The sequence below is a fragment of the Pyxicephalus adspersus genome, chromosome 3 (assembly GCF_032062135.1).
Source record: "Pyxicephalus adspersus chromosome 3, UCB_Pads_2.0, whole genome shotgun sequence".
NCBI lineage: Eukaryota > Metazoa > Chordata > Amphibia > Anura > Pyxicephalidae > Pyxicephalus > Pyxicephalus adspersus.
In genome coordinates, this window is record NC_092860.1 from 33,936,404 (window position 1) to 33,950,341 (window position 13,938).

Here is a 13,938-nt window from a genome sequence, read left to right on the forward strand (position 1 = left end):
TGATCAGAAGTGGACATGAATGGCACATGAACAATAACTGTGTACTGTAGTCTTCTTCATGGGTAAATAAGGCATCCCCCTGAAAATAAGACCTAGAGCATATTTTGGCCTTCCAAAAAAAATAAGACAGTGTCTTATCATCGGGGAAACAGGGTATCTATCCATGTGCAATATGGAGATGCACACAACAGGTACAGGCTGCATAAGATACATTTACTAACAGAAAAATGTGTGCCGAAAATGAAAATAGGATTTTTTCTCTATTTTTTGGGGGGCTATCTAAAGGATATCTGTTAACTAATCCGCATGTGCATATCATGTAGAAAGACACAGACAACGATTTCACAATGTAACTGTTAGGCATGAATATTGTGCATGTGCAGAATTACAAGGTTGAATCATAACAAGAGTATGGGATTTCATATGCTTCCTCTCACAAATACATAATAAAGGTACATATTTCAGGTAAGTATGTAAACATCCATCAGGGTATTTAGAGTGCCTTATTTTCCCCCCTCTTTGGAGAATGTCGCTTTCTTGTTGGTTACACTTCCCCTCTCCCCAGCATCTTTTCAGACTCATATACTTACCTGTCTCCAATTCACCTGGATAAAAATGCTCCCAGTTGGCACCTGCTGCCAAGCACCTGCATTTCCCACTGTACATTACTTCTTATGTAAAAGCAATGCATTGCTGGCAATAGTCCCTAATGAAATAATGTGTTTTTAATGCATAAAAAACAACACATTGAATGTGAGGAATCCCCAGCATAGATATACAGCTGTAATACACAGTCTTATGTAAAATTCTGTGCTTATTCAGACATAGGTATATTGTTTTGTTGTATAGTTACTTTAAATAGTTGCACAATGCACTTACAGTGGGAACAAGAAAAGCCTTTAAAAATGCATTAAATTGCTAGATTAACATACAGTAGTTTCCCTTAATCCCTAAGGCATAAAATGACATGCGTCTCAGGTAAAATCTCTTGTAGTTGATATATTTGTCTTCTAGTAAACAAAAAAAAAAAGTCTCAGAAGTCATGTACTGACAGTCAAGCATGACTCTGATTCTTATTCCCACCCCAAATTATTTTGTGTCACCGTTTTCTTTCCAGAACTTTGCTCTATGGTTACCATGCCAACTGCCAAGAATTCTGCAAATGGGAGAACATTTTGTTTCAGAAGTCTTTTCTTTCCTGAAGGATTAGTGCTGCAGAGTTAATTTAATTTGGATAATAGGCAGCATCCCTTTGGGAGATTCTGTCAGGTACGCTTCAGCTCCAGACGATCAATCCATATTTGGGAATGTACCCGGTATCATGCCTTGCTGTGCATTTAACTGTGAGCTGAATACTTCCTAAATCATTATTCTTAGATTTATTGCATCAACCATCTCTACACAGGTTTCAAAACTGAAAACCTTGAGGATTGTTCATAATTATTTTAAGGTCAGTAGCCCTGCATGTTGTGCCTGAACATCTAAAGCATTAAATCTAACAACATATTACATAAAAATATTTGACAATACCATTATTCATCCTTTTCTTGTAATCACGTGACAGGAACACGTGTGACCCAAAGAAGGTTTACAGAAAATCAGTTTTCTGTTACAATAAACTTGGGATATAGTTATATTTATATTTCATAGAATTTTTTCAGAGATTCTTCTGTGTCAGTTCAAATAAACAATCTGGTTTACAGCAAGAAGCTAAGCAAAGCCAGACAACAGACCAAGATGCAATGCAAATGGAGATAAATTTGGAACAGGTATGTGGGGTTGATCACATTTTAAAGATTCCCCGCTCATAACCTGTATGTATGAAATAAATTAACTTAATTCCACCTCACTTGACATTTCAGAAAACCACATTCTTTGTTACTTGTTTGCTAACCCATATATTGCCTGATGGCTACTAGTGATGTTCAGACCTATTTCAAATCAAGTTCTGCATAGCTCAGTTATACTACAGCAGAATTTTCCTGCAATGGGCCAAACATGATTAATTATGAGCTTGGTGCTTGATTTTATTTCATTGTAAGAGAAAAGGCATACATTATAGTCAGTAAAATCGTGAGTTAGTATACCAGGTTTTTATGATGAGAGATCTGTGTACACAATACTTTCTATGGTGACAAGTCAGTGAAAAACAACTATGTGTTCAATCCCCCTTCTATGCTAAAATAAACATTTCTAAGCCCTTGTATGCAGGCATATTATTAGGACTTACTAGATTCCTTACCAAACAGGACAAAACATTAACTGGTAATTAGTAACAGTTTACAAAGCTGGCCAAACATATTGGCAATAAATCAGACCCTTTTGTAAACTGTCAATTGCATACATTGTTCACTGTATGTTAGGCAATAGTCACTTGTTATGTATGGATACTTTAAAAAGAGGCAATATAACCCACTGAGAGAAATGTTTATTGTAATATTATTTATTTTTAAATGTTCTTAAACTGATGTGTGCTTTTAAAATGATATGTGAAAATACTTCTGTAAAAAATAATTTTATATATAGACTGTGCAAACTGTGTTCACTTGGTAAATCAGATCTAGACTTTTATGTCCAACAAGGAATCACTGGCACAGTTGAAAGTGTAACTATAGTTACAAAATGTACCCCACAAAAGCCTGTCTTTCTCTTCCGACTTTTTCCTTAGCACTAATCCAGGCTGAGCACACCGGAGTGTACTCCATTTAAATCTCTGGGGCAACTATCTTTGGTGGAACATACTCTTTCACATAGTTCCAAAATGAAAAATTGTTACTAAGCAGTTTTTTTTTCATTCACTTTTTTGACCTGGTCAATCAAGACAGCCAAAGATCCAGCTCCCTGGGTGCATTAGTGCGTGGACAGTTATGTAGAATAAATAAAAACTGTGATTAGGCAGGTAAGATTTTTTTTTTGGCTGACAGAAAATTCTGTCCCTTCTGCAATCAAGAACATTCTTAGTTGCTGCCATTGGTCAATTTCACAGTTTAGCAGGTGTAACGTTTCTCCACTCACTGTGTCCGGCATCTGGTCCCATGCTCTGGGCGCCACCATCTTCGTCTTTTCCTCCTGGTTTTTCATCCTACGTCACCCGATTCAGCCGCGAGATCGGGTGATGTAGGATGGAAAAATAAATTACCGATCTCACTGCTCATGTGTGAGACCGGCAAATTTTCTGCCCTGACCAAAAAGTCTCCTTCTGCACATGCCCAAGATGCTCGGGCATGCACAGAAGGAGCTCCCAAGAGCCTTCCGGGATGCCTGATGTAGATATCCCGGGAGGCTTTGCGCTCCCATTCATTCTCGACCACCTAGAATTTTTTAACCTACATAAAAGAGTTCTCTACCCTTTTACGTAAAGTGAAGATTCTGAGTATAGGTACGCTTTAAGTGATTCAGGGAAGGCTGACATAAGAATGACGATTTTAAAGATTGAACTTAACATCTGTACTGGAAAGTTGAATAGGTAGACACAGTGCTAGTCTTTAAAAAATTTGGGGAGGTTCTTACGGTAATACTGTTTTAAAAGCAAGATATAAGAATTGTTTTAAAGTGCAGCCTCTGAGGGTCATTGATACTGGTTCACTATCGGGTGAGTTAACACATGGTCAGTAAACTCTGAACTCCCATCCATCATACTGGTTCCAGGACAACCATAATCACAATGGGAATGATTTAGTACTTTTTTTTCAGAATTCTCCAAAACTTCATTATAAAAATAAAACCTAGCAATGTTTACCTTTCCCAACTGCGCAGGAGCATCTTTCCCTTGACAATCAATACAGAAACTGTATGTCTTCTCAGCCAACCGACCTCCTGCTCATTCTGATACACTACATTTTCTCTCACTCTTTTTTTTTGCTCACTCTGTATTTCTACTTCTGATAAAGGCCCCTTTGAGAAAGTGCTTGAGAACAGCGTGACTCTTAAGCAAGTGAAATTACAGCAATTATTTTGAGCTATACACAGGAATTTCCTTACAGTGTTGCTTTGTGCCCATTTTTCTCATATTGTGACTGCTAACCAAGTTAAATCACAGCTCCTATTTTCAGTCACATACAGGCAATTTTCTTCAATTGTTGCTAATAAAATTTGCCTGATTTCTCATATATTGATTGGTAAAGTAAAGTAACAGCAAATATTTTCAGTTATACACCAGCATTTTTTCCCCTGTTTTACTTCACCTGTTTTACTATATTGTGACTATTTACTAAGTAAAATCACCATTGTGGCTTAAATATTTGCCTATTTTTCAGCACAATTAGAGGCGAGTAGATAAGAAAAGTGCATTCACACTTTCCCCATGCTGTCCAAGATTCCTATAATTGGCTAAGGAAACCATTTCTACTGACTGTCACCAAAGGGATAAGTTTTAACCTATATAGAAAAAAAACATTTAATTTGGATTTCCAATTTTCCGAATCTGGTTGAATTTCTAGAACAACCAAGCAGATTCAGTTACTATAACTGGACTCCAATGTAATTCTCCTCTTTTCTCTTACACAGAATTCCAACCCAGCTATCACATTCTTTGATCTCACTTCATTCCCTTCTTCTCATTTATACTGTTTCCCTTCTCAGCCATCTTACTCCCTGCTCACGCTACATTTCCAGGGAATGAGTTGGGGGTGATACAGTATAAGTGAGAAGAGGGAAATGTACTAGGAACAGGGTATAAGAAAGAGCAGGGAAAAGAAAGACTATCATGGGTGAACCTGAGTGATCCAACAAACTCAGAATGCCTTTTTAAAAATTCATTTGCTATTGGTTGGAAAATGTTTTAATTGCCATGTCCATTCCATTGTTTACAGGTGATCAAGCATGTTTATATACCTGCTGGAAAAGTGAATCGTATCTTCATGGTGATACTGATCATCAGCATATAATGAGGAAGAGGATATAGTTGTTGCTAAGGAAGCAGCTTCAAACAAGGAAGGAGTGCTTGGCACAAGGTCAGGTCGATGCCTTGAATGTAATGCTGCAAACAAAAAAAAAAAAAGAAAAGTTAAGAGATCATAAACATATCCTTTGAAGTCAAGATTACGGTCTATGTATATCATAAAAATATTCAACCACCTAGGAATGACACTGATAGAGCTGATTTTCAAACTTTAGACATCTGTGAATTTTACATGATCCAATGGAACAATTCTGCCCTGAATTTCTTAAAAAAGAAATAAAAAATGGCATTTGGGCTAGTAATTTGAGTGTGAGAGCCTCATGCTTTCATCAGGCAGATGCTTCAATATTCTGCTTAGGCCTGAGCCTGAATTGAATAGCCACAAATCCAGAAAAGTGCCATTCAGGGATCATGTATTATTATTATTGGCCAGTATTTCTATAGTGCCAACATATTACAGAGCTCTTTACAAAATCAATTGTCATATCACTAACTGTCTCTCAAAGGGGCTCACAATCTAATGTCATAGTCATGTCTTTAACATAGTCTAAGGACAATTTTTGAGGGACAGCTGATTAACCTAACTGCATATTTTTTGGGATCATGTAGCATGCTGGTATCTTTTTAGAAAGGGGGAAAACTTTCAATGACGATATTAAAATGTAAAAAAATAAAAGAATATTTTGAGAGAAAAAAAATGAGGGTAATGAAGTGAAACCTTGTAAGATATCATTTAACTACCATTTTAAGTTGGAAGCAACCACCTTGTATCCAGACACTATTATGCAAATTATTTTGTTATTTTAATAGGAACTAGTGATATCATATGCTTTAACACACATTTATTCCTAGCACACCTATAATCTGAATACTACTTTGTCCCATTAAACAGCTACCCCTACTTTAAGAAGCTGCCTGAGTGAAGTTAGCACATTCATGCGCGCACATTTAGTGCAAGATTTATAATACTGCTACATTCATATGCTATGGTTTCCAGTCTTACATTGCAGATAATCAGGAGCAATATAAGATCATCACTCAATCTAACTTTTGATTGGACTCAAAAACTGAATAGTGTACGGGTAATAAGCAACACTTTATCATTACATTTAGGGAAACAAATTAAACCTTTGTATTCTACTTCCAGATCACTGACATTTTCTGAATATGAAGTCAGTGTTCATAGTCTCTGCTTGCTTTCCTGCTTTGATTTTAAATGTATCTTTCTGATCAGGTTTATATTGGTGACCATACTATTCATTGCTATTTGCTTTAGATTTCACTAATTGTGTGTTCCAGTGTTTCTTACCCTCTTCATCAAGGCTGGTAAAGCTCTGACCCTCTGCTAATTTTATGTTTTTTTCTTCAGACCATTCTTGATTGCTGGGAGATAATATCTCCTGTGACGAAGACTTCAAAGCTGGAATTGAATTGCACCGTCTTTTGGAAGGTGAAGACTTTAAAGCTGCAAAATAAATATAAATATGTTTGCGTGTTAATATTTTGATGCCATGTATATACAGTAGTTAAATAAATACCTAATGAACCAGCTTGCAATGCAGAACACGATAGTGATGTGAGAACTGGGGTCTGGCCAGAATTGTCTAACATTTACTTCTCCCCAATGTGATAAGCTGATGTATTAGTGCACTTTTCATGTCAACCATCCACTTAAAAGTCAATTTTATGGCATTTTGAACTGGTAGTACAGTACTTTCTCTACCTATATCAACAACCGACAATTAAGGTTTGCTATTTTAAAGGTGTGAACTACTTATTAGTGCTCTATGTACATAACTTATTATGTACATAAGAATAAATAATGATAATATTGTGTATAAGTACATTAGTAGATTAATCTGTGTTATTATGTCTCAACTTGGTTCTCCTTTTCTAATGTTTAATCATGTGACCAGCCTACCTCTAATCATTCTTTGGTAAAATAAAAGTGTTGATGTGCCATACCTTGGACCTTTTTGAAGACCTTGGAATTCATAAACTTCAAAAACCTGACTGCATAAAAACTCGGCCTGTGGACGGACACTGTGTCCTAGAAAGAAAATAACAGGCATCTATGTTATAAAACAGTAAATCCAGCTAATGCAAATTCCTTTGATAAGCCCATGAGAACGCTTTCCCCCAATGAAATTCTTGTAATAGCAAATCCTGTTATACAAGATTTTCCCTTGGCTCCCTCGAGAGAGTCTTATAAAATAAATCCAGAGTACAGACTAACTGCAAAAAAAAAATAAATCTGTCCAGCTAGAAAAAAAAGTCACATGCCCTATTGTGTCTAAGGGACAAAAATATTAAAACTCCATGATATAGCTAAAAATAATAAATATAAACCTAACAATATAATAGGAAAACAGGGAGAAAAACGTGTTCATATGTTAGAAACAAACCGTAATTGCTAAGAAACAAAAAAAAAAAGCCCAATGTGCAACAGAAGAGACTGTAAGTTAACACAACCAATAGTCAACCCCTAAAAAGCTGAACTATCAGTTACGGGGAAACATGAAAACATGGTCCGTCATGTCTCACAAAGCAGTGAATGGTTTGGAGAAAGAATTGCCAAAATCCAGTGCTGTCAGGTGGGGACAAGCTTAGTTTAATATGCACACTGGCTTTTAGAATGCTGGTGTATAGGAGCTGCAAGGATTTATCCAGCACAGGTCCTACATTCTACTGGAGATTGCTAGGACAACCTGCACAGACAGTCAAGATGGGGAAAAAGTTGGAATGTTATCAGTCAATCCCTATCCACGTCTCAAGATAACTAGACACTAGGGGTATACGCCAGTATTTCCTCTCTCGTATGTGCAACTTGAACATGTATTTTTATGAAAACCTCTCAAAGAACAAACAGCATCTAAGAGACGCTGAAGCTTTAGGTTGAGCTGAAGATTTTCACCACACATTGTAATGTTTACATCATTCACTAGGTAACCAATGTATTCACTTGCACTCATCCATAAACATTACCTATGGCTGATCATTTTCATTATTTTAAACTGTCAGTTATTTCACAACATTGTTTTAGATCTTTAATGGATAGCATATTTGCTCTCAGCCTCTGGTAACTGACTACTGATCTGCTGTTTATCTGATTCAAACAGATAGCAGAAATAGATAAATGTGTCATGTAATCTTTTAGTTGTATGAGTTGAACATTTCTTAGGATGAAAGTGACAATCCCTGATTGTAATTAGCAAACTTATTCCTTTTTCATTTTGCAATTGAGTGATTCCATTTGAACAACAGCATTACCTTTCTAAATATAAAGCCCAGATCTCTCTTTAACACAATAATGAAAACAAAGTAATCTAAACAGACTTTACTGCCAAAAGCATTATTGGCAAGCTGAAGTCTCACCTCACGGAGTTCGGTTTAATGAAGGGTATTACTTATGTGAGTACATAAAAGGAAACAGAGGGCAGCTATTTATACTAAAGAAAAAGCAGGCAAAAGTTGGGGTCTGTGTGCTGAAGAGGTGGGACAGTAATGAAATGCACAACAGTAATATATGCTTTTGCTTGGTTTAAAAATGAAAATAGGCCAGTGATGACACAATGCAGTGAGCAGAATCTAAACAACTATAAAATCATTCAGTAAAATGCTGACATATGCAGAAAACCATGGCACTGCCCTTATCCCTCTCTAGTGGTCATCCATGTTAAACAATTCCAGAAGTTCAGTTCTACCCTCATGATCAGCCACCTGCATAAGCAGAACAGAGGTAGCACAACTCGATCAAGGTAACATCAAACATACATTGAGCATACTAACAATAACTTTAACTATTCAACATAATTTATGAGTCTCTGACAGCCACTGAGATTATACTTGTCTGCAATTCATGAAAAGCAAATGCCATATAATTTTACTGGCCAATGGTTTGTGGATACTTGACTATCACATAATAATCATGTGCTTCATGAATATCTATACATTCCAGCCCTTTTAACAGCTAGATGTCGTCACACTCCAAACAAGATGTTAGGGTGTATTTGTGGGAATCTGTGCCCACCTAGCCAAAAGATACTGATAGTGGGTGAGAATATCCGACACAATCATATTCCAAATCATTCCAGAATTCTGGGTAAAATCTGAGCTCTGTGCAGGCCATCTTAGCTCCTCCACACCAAACTTAATAAACCATGTCTTGTTGGACCTAGCTTGAACACAGTCAAGTTGGAAGAAAAATTTCCTGAACTGGTGGCAGAAGATTAAACGTTTGCAAATGTATCTTTGTATGCTGTTGCCAGCCATTACCAGTACCCTTCCAAAATCAATAGTTTTCAGACATTTCAACACACTTTTCCCATACAGTGCGGGTGTGATAGTCAGGTATTCAGAAACTTTGGGCCATTTAAGAAGAAAATATAAGAAAATATATGTACCAATAGACAAAACTCACCCCATCATAAACCAATGCTTTCCACGAATGTTCTAATTTCTTTATCAACCTGAAGACAAAATAACAAAAATAGGAAGAAAAAAAAACAGTATTAATATTTCATAATTGACCAAAGTTATCGTTCTCTGCATAAATTATTTTCTACAATGCTTGGGAAGAATACTGGATCATGAAAGAATGACATAAACCGCACTACATAAACTACAGTTATGGAACTGTAGAGGAGGCTTGAAATCTATGAAATAAAATTGCTTGTACTTACCTATAGGACTGCAGAATGTCAATGATGCCCATAAACAGAAGCACACGCTCACCCTTGTGATTTTTCGCAGGAATTCCACCCATCCTATAATATTATGAAGAACAATAGTTCACTATGATGTCATTTGTAGGTAACAGAGAACAACATTTAGGTTTGAACTTACTAATTATTATGTTTTTTATTTTTTTAAAAATATACATGGTATAAACCTTTGAGAATCAAAATAAACTGTAAATACATTTTAAGTAATATTTGATGGGGGCGATAATCATCTCTTGGCATTGAGCTGTTCTGCGCAGGCAGCAGAGAAAAACATAAAGCGGGGCAATGTAAACATATGCTGGGCAGTAGTCCATCCATCTATCCATTAATAGTGTGTTAGGTTAGTGTTTTAGGGGAAAGGGGATGGAGAGAAAATTATACAAAGTAACTGTCATTTTAGAAGTACACTTATCCTTTAAAGGTAGCCTTGTTTACCTTTTATTTCAGTGACTTATATCGGCAATAAGCTTTCTACAGTAGGATATGTTTTGTATCAGGAAGTTTTATGCAGGGTTATTGGAGATTAATAGAAAAGAAGATGTTGATGGCTATGTGTGCTTTAAAAACTTAGTTGATGCTGATTTACATGTGACCAAAAAGATAACATATAAATATAATGCTTTGGACCTATCAGGGGCAAGAATAGTTGAACATGGTTTTGTTTAAATTTGTAGTTTATAAATTGCAGTTACGCGTTTTAAGTATTTTTACAAGATCGTATTTTGAGGCTAGTTCAATAATCTGTTGTGTGAAGAACTGTTGCTTGTAATAATAAAACTTCCAAAATTTCATAAATGACTCACGTGTCTTCGCTAATGACAGTGTCGACAGCTTTGCCTGGACCTTGAATAGACTCCAGTGCAGTGGAATACAAAACTTTTTGTACGGACGGTCGCTTGTTGTCTATGGAATAGTGAGATGTCTCCCCTTCCTTGTCTTTGGATGCATGGTCGAGTACATGAATGCCAAGTAACAGGCTGTAGTCCATAATTTTAAAACTTTCTAGCACCTGTCAAACACAAAAATATTGATAAGCATTCTTGTAAAAGTAGCATTATCACCTCATGGGGCATATTGGGTCATATGAGTAGAGTAGAGGTGAACATATGACAAATAGGTTCTATTTATAAAGCTGTAAGGGCTTGGTCATACTGATGGTGGGAACAGCGGTTCCCGGGCAGCTCCTGGCTATGCCTTTATTAAAAACAAAATCCACATGGTATGGTTGGGTGTGCCTCAACATCTTCATGTGTGCACGACATGTCTACTTATCTGCTGTATAAACACAGGCGTGGCAAAGTCACTGCTTGACCAGCTGTTACTCAACAGGGTACAGCCCTAACCACGCGTGAAGGATTACTGTGCGGGACAGAAAACTCCTGTCATTACACTAAAAATGAGTAACCGACATACAAGCAGTTAAAACTTATCCTTATACCCCAAATCTCACCCCGGTTATTTCAGTTACCTTGTTTCTGTAATATTGTCACTTTAAAAATAAAAATTCACAATGAGTTCCTGTGTGGATGTTTGTTATTCAAATAAGAAGTTATTCAAATGTGAACAGGTCTCTTACTTCCACCTCATTTTCATACGGGTGAAACAAACAACAAGTCTGAGCTTTAAAGCAGGCTGGTACCTCGAATTCAGTGTTGTGACAGTAACTTCTTTTTTATGAAGCAGAACGACCTAAAGCAGTGATAAAAATCATCATCTATTCAGTTTTCAATTCTTTCTAACTTCTGCTCATTCTTTCCCCATGGTTGACATTTTAAATAATTTCCAAGGTGCTTTAATGCTTCTGATAAACAGAAAGAACAGCATGTCTTACAGAATCAAAAATCACTTTACACCATGGGCTCTATTGTCCCTGGTGGGAATCAGTTACTGTCATTAAAACAAATAGACCTGGAAGATTCCCACGAGGGAATGTCTGATTCCCTGGTTTATAAATAGAGCCTCACATTTTCATTGATTAGATTACATAACTGACCTTTTTTACACCTTGCACTTCTATGGTATAACTTACAAGATAAAAAAACAAATCCATTTATATGTCCTAAAATAAACTGCTGTTTGCAAGTTTACGGGAGAATTTCCATGTCCATATGGTTATATCTTTCTTTTAAAATCAACTAATCCTTTGGCTAAACTGTAATGGATAGCACTCCTTTAAAACACTTAGGTTACGTTCAGACTGACCATGAGGTTGTGGTGCAGATGACGCTTCTTCATGCCACCAATGCCCCCATGGCAGCCCCATTGAGAATGAATAGGGGGAACACTGAGCAGTCAATTTACAGACACAGCACCGCAATGCGAGTGACTGACGCAGGTCCGAACTTGTACAGGTGTTTTAATATATGAAGAGGTACCAAGCACATACAATTTCTTACCTAAGCTTTTTTTCCTATTGTTTCAAGAGCTATTGTCAAAGACCTAAAGCCAGTCTAAACAACGTTCTGTTTATTTTAAGCTTGTCTGCATCTACACTATAAATGCTGACTAGGAGTAAAAACAAGAAGGCATTTGCTTCACATATCAGGTTAAAGAGGGCTTGAGGTACTAAAATGCGCAGTGATGTATAATCCATTAAAATGAACATCCAATTTCATAATAAAAATTGGATTTTTAATGGGAAACCAGCTTTACATTGTTGGTTTCACTTCATAATTTAATATTAAGGAATAAATATTGTAGTCACTACGCTCACCGGGGCAAAAATTATATAGACAGTATTGAATTGCCTATTCTAGTAGAAAACAAAGTCACATCTTGGTTAGAATTCCACATTAACATGCCAACTTTAATTTTTACAAACGTTAACCTACGAATGCTGTTACATTTATATATTGGCTATTGCATAGCTGCTTATATTCACATCATACATTATCTCTCTTTTGTATCAGGGGCTGAAGCTGCTTCTACAAAGCAGAAACACAATGGAACTGAAATGATCTGCAGGGTCAGGTATTGCAGAACACTGGCAGAATATATATTGGTCTATAAAAGCAATAATGAAACCACATGTGCCCACCAGGAGTAGATTCAATTCAGAACTCATTCTGACTGTCTGGGTCAGTATGCGGTGTGAAGGAAAATGTGAACAATCAGATGTGACTGCATTGAAAGGAAATGAAATATCCCTGCAAGCTGGTTCGGTCTTTATAAACCACCCACTGTCCAGTTTGATCTGTACTGATAAAACACAATTCAGAATGTCTTTATTGGATTTAATTTACCACTTTCCAGCATGCCAATCATTAGGCATTACAAGCCTGGAAAAACTGGTTAGCATGAATTACAGTTGTTGAAGGGATATCCAGTTAAGGATAAGTAGATTAATAGGTCCCACAGGTATTATTATTAACATCAGAATATGTCTCCATCCTTTTGAAGTCAGCAGTTATAAACTGTTAAATCATCTGTTAGGGGGGTTACTTTACATGAGACTGTAAGCCTACATTAATACCAAGAGCATGCAGCTTTAGGGCTCCTTTACAGAATAACAAAACTTCCACACTGTCTATACCCTAAGCCATACCCCCTTTTGCACTAATAACAGAAGTGAGGAAAGGTTAGAACACCACACTAAAGTTCAGCTTTTAAGAATCCGTGAACAGGCAGGTCATTATTGCGGATAGAGATAGGAAATGTCCTTTCTGCAATAATCCCTACTAATTGCTTGATCACTCTAGGTATCTGTCAAAAAGTTGAAGCCTTTTTTGAAGCTGCATGTGCAGCTTTAGCTTTGGTTGCCACCTGGCAATCACGGCATCCCCTGCACATGCTGGGAATAAATGAATGTAGCCTTCATTCAGGGTTAAGATGAGCAATCGTGGAAACTAGACCCTGACGCTGAGCATGCTGGGGATGTGGACCTGTGTGGTATGGAATACAGTACAATAATTAATGCTGTTTTGTTATTCAGATGTTGACCTGCACTATATGCCATCAAACATGCTGAACTTTTCTCAACGATTGGGAATGTAGAAGAAATACTAGGATAGTTCACGAACCCTAGGGTTAGAGGCAGTAGGTTCCAGCATTAACCAAATGATTCAGCAAGTTTCCTGCAGGGAGGGAAAGTAAACTAACACCTGGAGCCCAAATCCTCTGGAGCACCTTAGATATGTTCTCAACATAATTGGCCTACCATGACTATTCTACAAGATGATACATCAGATAATTGTTTTTTTCTAAGCATTTAGATGGGATTTGTGTGTGTGTTTTGCATGCATTGTGAATAGTCCAATTCATTTGAATTCAAGGTCAAATTATTAAAACTTCAGCATGTAAGAAACTCTTCCAGCT

General features: G+C 36.7%; 1 protein-coding gene across 4 annotated transcripts in view; it reads right to left on the bottom strand.

The window, feature by feature from the left end:
• Positions 1-13,938, bottom strand: part of PIP5K1B (phosphatidylinositol-4-phosphate 5-kinase type 1 beta) — an 88,956-nt gene that overhangs the window by 17,073 nt on the left and 57,945 nt on the right. For all 4 annotated transcript variants that reach the window (XM_072404182.1, XM_072404181.1, XM_072404184.1 and 1 more), the window contains 6 exons: positions 10,428-10,633; positions 9,583-9,666; positions 9,321-9,369; positions 6,866-6,950; positions 6,210-6,365; positions 4,834-4,978 (listed from right to left, as the gene is read on the bottom strand). In XM_072404182.1, coding sequence (XP_072260283.1) covers positions 4,834-4,978; positions 6,210-6,365; positions 6,866-6,950; positions 9,321-9,369; positions 9,583-9,666; positions 10,428-10,633 — 725 coding nt within the window. The remainder of the gene's footprint in view (positions 1-4,833; positions 4,979-6,209; positions 6,366-6,865; positions 6,951-9,320; positions 9,370-9,582; positions 9,667-10,427; positions 10,634-13,938) is intronic.